The sequence below is a fragment of the Buceros rhinoceros genome, unplaced genomic scaffold (genome assembly GCF_000710305.1).
Source record: "Buceros rhinoceros silvestris isolate BGI_N320 unplaced genomic scaffold, ASM71030v1 scaffold5846, whole genome shotgun sequence".
Classification (NCBI taxonomy): Eukaryota; Metazoa; Chordata; class Aves; order Bucerotiformes; family Bucerotidae; genus Buceros; species Buceros rhinoceros.
Window position 1 is genome coordinate 4827 of NW_010416834.1, and position 4307 is coordinate 9133.

Below are 4307 nucleotides of genomic sequence, written 5' to 3' on the forward strand. Positions count from 1 at the left end.
CATTCCCCTCATTCCAGCCTGGCAGCACCGCGCACATTCCTGCCGCTGCGCTGGGGCTGGTGCAAGAGCAGGAACGCGCCCAGTGGCTGGGCTTGCAAATCCTAAGGGTACGCCAAGAAAACCATTTTGTAATCACAGAAAGGCTTATTCATTGCCTGCTGCTCTTGCAAATAGCTCAAGGGCAGGGATGGGTTAAAGGGACTGGAAGGGATGGGGAAATCTCAGCCCGGCCCTGCCCTTCAAGGCACAAAGTACTACTGAAGCCTGAGGAAGCACGTGGTGATCAGCATCCCACAGGATTCGGATTTTATCCCTCTAGGACTCCCAACCTGCCCCAAAAAGCTCATTTTCCATCCTCTCCAGACCCGCATGACCAGGGCCAGGCCAGAAACGTGGGTTCGGCCGGTCCCCCGTCACCGGTCAGCCTGCAGTGTCCCAAGGCAGGGACTGCCCCGAGCTCTGCTGATCCGGGACCATTAAGGGCCAGTTCAGTCACCGATGGCTGTGAGCGTGCTCCCACAGCGACCAGGGCTGCTCCCACTGTCCAAAGCGTTCCGACTTCCCCTGGTTCGTGTGTGCGGGGACACGCACCCCAAAGCACCCAGCCGCTAACGCTGACTTGGGAAACGAAGAGTCTTTAAGGCAATTCGTCCTGGGTTTAGCACGTCTGGGAAGTAACACCCCTGAGAAGCTGGGGCTGGGGTTTCAGTCTGTTAGGAGGGGCGTGACACACGCTGGGTCAATGCCTGCACCTTTTACCCCGCAGCAGAGGTTTCTCTCCAGCCACGGAGCTCTGGTTTCCTTTCCGGACCTTCCTGGTGAAGGCTGAGGCTGCCACGACTCATCTGCTCGCGGTCCCGAGCATCGCTGCCTCGCTCCCCCCTGGGCACATCCCTGGCCGGGTCCCTGGGGTCGGGGCACAGCCTTACCAGCGTACAGTGCCATCCCACAGCACCAGCCCTGTCCTCCCAGGCCAACCTTGTTACTGCTCCCCCGGCAAACACGTTCTCTTTGCGCTGGGCACGGCCCAGCATGACCAGGGGAACCATCCTCAACCTTACTGACACCCGCTAACCCAAATGCTCCCCGCCTCGTCCCCCGCTCCCTGCTCATCCCAGCCACTGTTTGTTCTTGCAGTGCCTTTGGGGGGCTTTGGTAATTGCCGTGCGTTATAACAGCAGAATTTACTTATCAAGAAGAATCACAGATCAGACACTCTGCGATGAATATTGGATAAGCTGGGTAAGAATTAGCATAGACGGGCTCAGTTTGATTTTATGCGTTAGAAAATGGATTTGGCTCCCACGGGGCCAGCATTTTACGAAAACACAGGGGCCAAATGATTTGTTACGGAACCTGACAATACATTTACTTATTTATGTATTAAAACCCATATCCAACATGGAAATCTCATCTGCATTAAGTCTGTTGGGTGAGTAATCAAAATCACCGTGAAGCACACACTCAGAATGCACCAGCCACGGGATGGGTGGTGGGGTTTATCGCTGTTTTTTCACCTTTTCAGAAGAAAGCTCCAGAAACCTGGTACGAGAAGCGTCCTGTAACAGTGCAGTGACTCCCAGGCTGCTCCCACCAGCTGGGCTGCAAGCGTGACCCGTGGGTGACTGGCCTGAAGGACAGGGCAGGGAGGAAAGGACAAGCTCCCCCGAGGGACTGCAAACCCCAAAGGGACGCCACAGAGTCCAGAGGGAACATTCAGGAACCTAAAATCTCTCATAAGAGGCACATCAACAGGGGGCAGCTCCCACCTGAGCATACCCCCGACCACTGCCCCGCGTCCCATCGGAAGGGTCGCAAACGTCAGGGATGTTCGCTGAAGGCAGGCCCACGCAGAGCGGGTGCTGCACGCACAACGGAGGATTATTCCTCAGCAGCCATGGCAGCAGCCACGGCTCAGGACAATGCTGCCCCCAGAAGCGATTCAGTACAGGTGGGCAGGGCACAGCCCACTGCCTGCGCAGGGGTGATGAATAGGCGCATTCAGGTAAACCCAAATAAAGGCCAGTAACTCAACTTAGATACAACGCTGAGATTTTGAATGCTGCAGGGGCCAACACAGGACTCAAACAACAAGAGGTTTGACTCTCTTGCTGCTTTCCACCACTCTGGAACGTAAAGCAGCCAGGGAAGACAAGCTCTGCTGTTGTTAGAGCTCCTGGCCTTACAAAGCCCAGCGGAGAACCCCCTCCAGGCGCACGCTGCTCTCACGGCCAAGGCACCCCCAGATGGCTGACACAGACACTGAACGGGCCACGCGCTCCCGTAGCTGCAGCTCAACGGGGGCTTCAGAGATGCTCGGCAGCACCAGAGCCCCGCGTCTGGGGAGAGGCAGGCCACATTACACACATCCGATTTCTCACTTCGGTGGAATAACTCCCAGAGGCGCTGAGCTGAGCCCCCACATCTAGCTCTGCTTGCAGGAAGTGTTTGCTACAGCCGGCGCGGCCGCCCGCTGCGAAAACCCGACTGCAAACCTCAAAGTCTGCAGGGAGGATCCCGGGGTGCTGCCTGTATGGGGGTCAACAGCGACCTGGAGCCCTTGGGAGCTGCACTAGGGTCCACCTCCCGCCCCCTCCTTCGTCTCTTGATGCCCCAGCACCCCTCCCACAGCACCCTGCTCCACCCCAGATCGCTGTGGGGGAGTGGAGCCCAGCCCAGCCTCGCAAGGCCGGGCGGGAAGGAGGGAGGGAGAGCCGTGCCTCCTGCCCAGGGTGCAGATTTCAACGTGACTTTGTGGAATCCCAGTTCATCCTTGCGGAGATGTTCCTGCTTTACAGAAAAACCACAACAGACAGCAGACAGGTTTGCCCTCAAACCTGCCCACATCCCAGGGTCAGCGGCCCCGGGAGAGCAGCTGAAATGCGGGGGGTAACGTGGGAGCTTTGCTGGCAGAGGAAGCTCAGGGGAACAGCAAATATTTACATTTTCAGGTCAGCACACAATGAAGAGACATTTAAGGAGCCGGTGGCTGGAGTTAGAGGGAAAGCTGTTGTCGCTGTTTCCCTGGCTACAGCATGCCCGGTGCTCATGTACCCGTGGCTGGATACCTTATTTACAGAAAGTCCCAGCGAACCTGGCAGCAGTCCCGCAGCACTCAGCCGAAACCAGCGCTGGAGAGCTCTGTGAGCGGGCTGGGGACATGACAGATGAATCTGGAAAGCTCTTGCCTCCTGGGAAGGTAATTAGGCAGTAAACTGATGGCTATTTAAAGCAGGTGAATGGTTATTCCTAGTTTTAGGTCAGGGAACAGCAGAGCGATGGCACCTGAGCTCACCCCAGAAGGGTGAGCTCAGAGAGGACCCCAAGGAGGGATTATTTCTCCTGCCACACTTCCCAGGCCCTCGTCCACCTTTGGCAATGCTCTTCCTCCCCTGCAGATTGCTCTGACCCTCTGCCAGGCTGTGCCCACTCACAGATGCCACAGGGAAACACGTAAGAAACAGGCATGTTGCAGCAAGACCCTTCAACCCCAGGAGAAACTCCATGTGCGTACACGAGAGCTCCTGGCAAGCTTGTCACCTCACACGCCTCTAGGCTGCAGTTTGTCCCCTGCAGGAATAAGGTGCCAGACCCCAGGAGGGCTGCTGTGAGCTTTTGTCGTCTTTGTGACTCTTTGAAGCCGCCCAGACAGACAAGAGTCTGTCCCCTGCTCCTCCGTGCAGCCGGGGCTGCTGGAATTCTGGCACGGGCACGTACAGTAAAAGCAAAGCCATGGTTTACATCAAACACGCACCCTTCTGTAAGTCATGTCACTAACAGAAACCAGATGCCATCTTCCTCGGTCTCTGCAGAGAATGACGGCCTGCCTTTGCTTTACATAAACCAGCGAGAAAATGAAATTTAAACCTTCAAGAAAAAAACAAAATAAATAAATCAGTAATTATGCAAAAAACGTCCAAGCCAAAAACAGCTTCCAAGTTTCCAGGAAGAATTAGGTTGTTTATGGAAGTCCTGTTTCGACTAACAGCCTGCCTGGCAGGTGGTAGGAATGCGAGTTTGTGGAGAGCAGAAACATGCAGCAGCTCTGCCTGGGGCATTGTGCTTTGCCTCGCTGTTTTCTTGGCTTAGTTAAACACGAAGAGACACTGCAAGTATTCAACAAAAGGAGAGGAAGGAGCGCCGCGCGCCAGCGGGGCCTGTCCTACCTTGGATGCCATAGAGTCGATTCAGGCGCGACCGCCTGGCCTCGTCGGCGTACGGCACAGCTACCCAGGGCATCTCGCTGAAATACTGCTTGAAGGAGTCCTCTGACCTGTGCAAGGGGAACAGGGCATGGGATCCAGAGG

General features: G+C 56.0%; 1 protein-coding gene across 1 annotated transcript in view; it reads right to left on the minus strand.

Annotated features, from left to right (window-relative positions):
• NXN (nucleoredoxin) overlaps positions 1–4307 on the minus strand; it is a gene marked incomplete at both ends in the record, with an annotated part of 11835 nt that overhangs the window by 4723 nt on the left and 2805 nt on the right. Inside the window, one exon of the mRNA XM_010137950.1 lies at positions 4167–4273. Within this exon, the coding sequence (XP_010136252.1) occupies positions 4167–4273 (107 nt within the window). The remainder of the gene's footprint in view (positions 1–4166; positions 4274–4307) is intronic.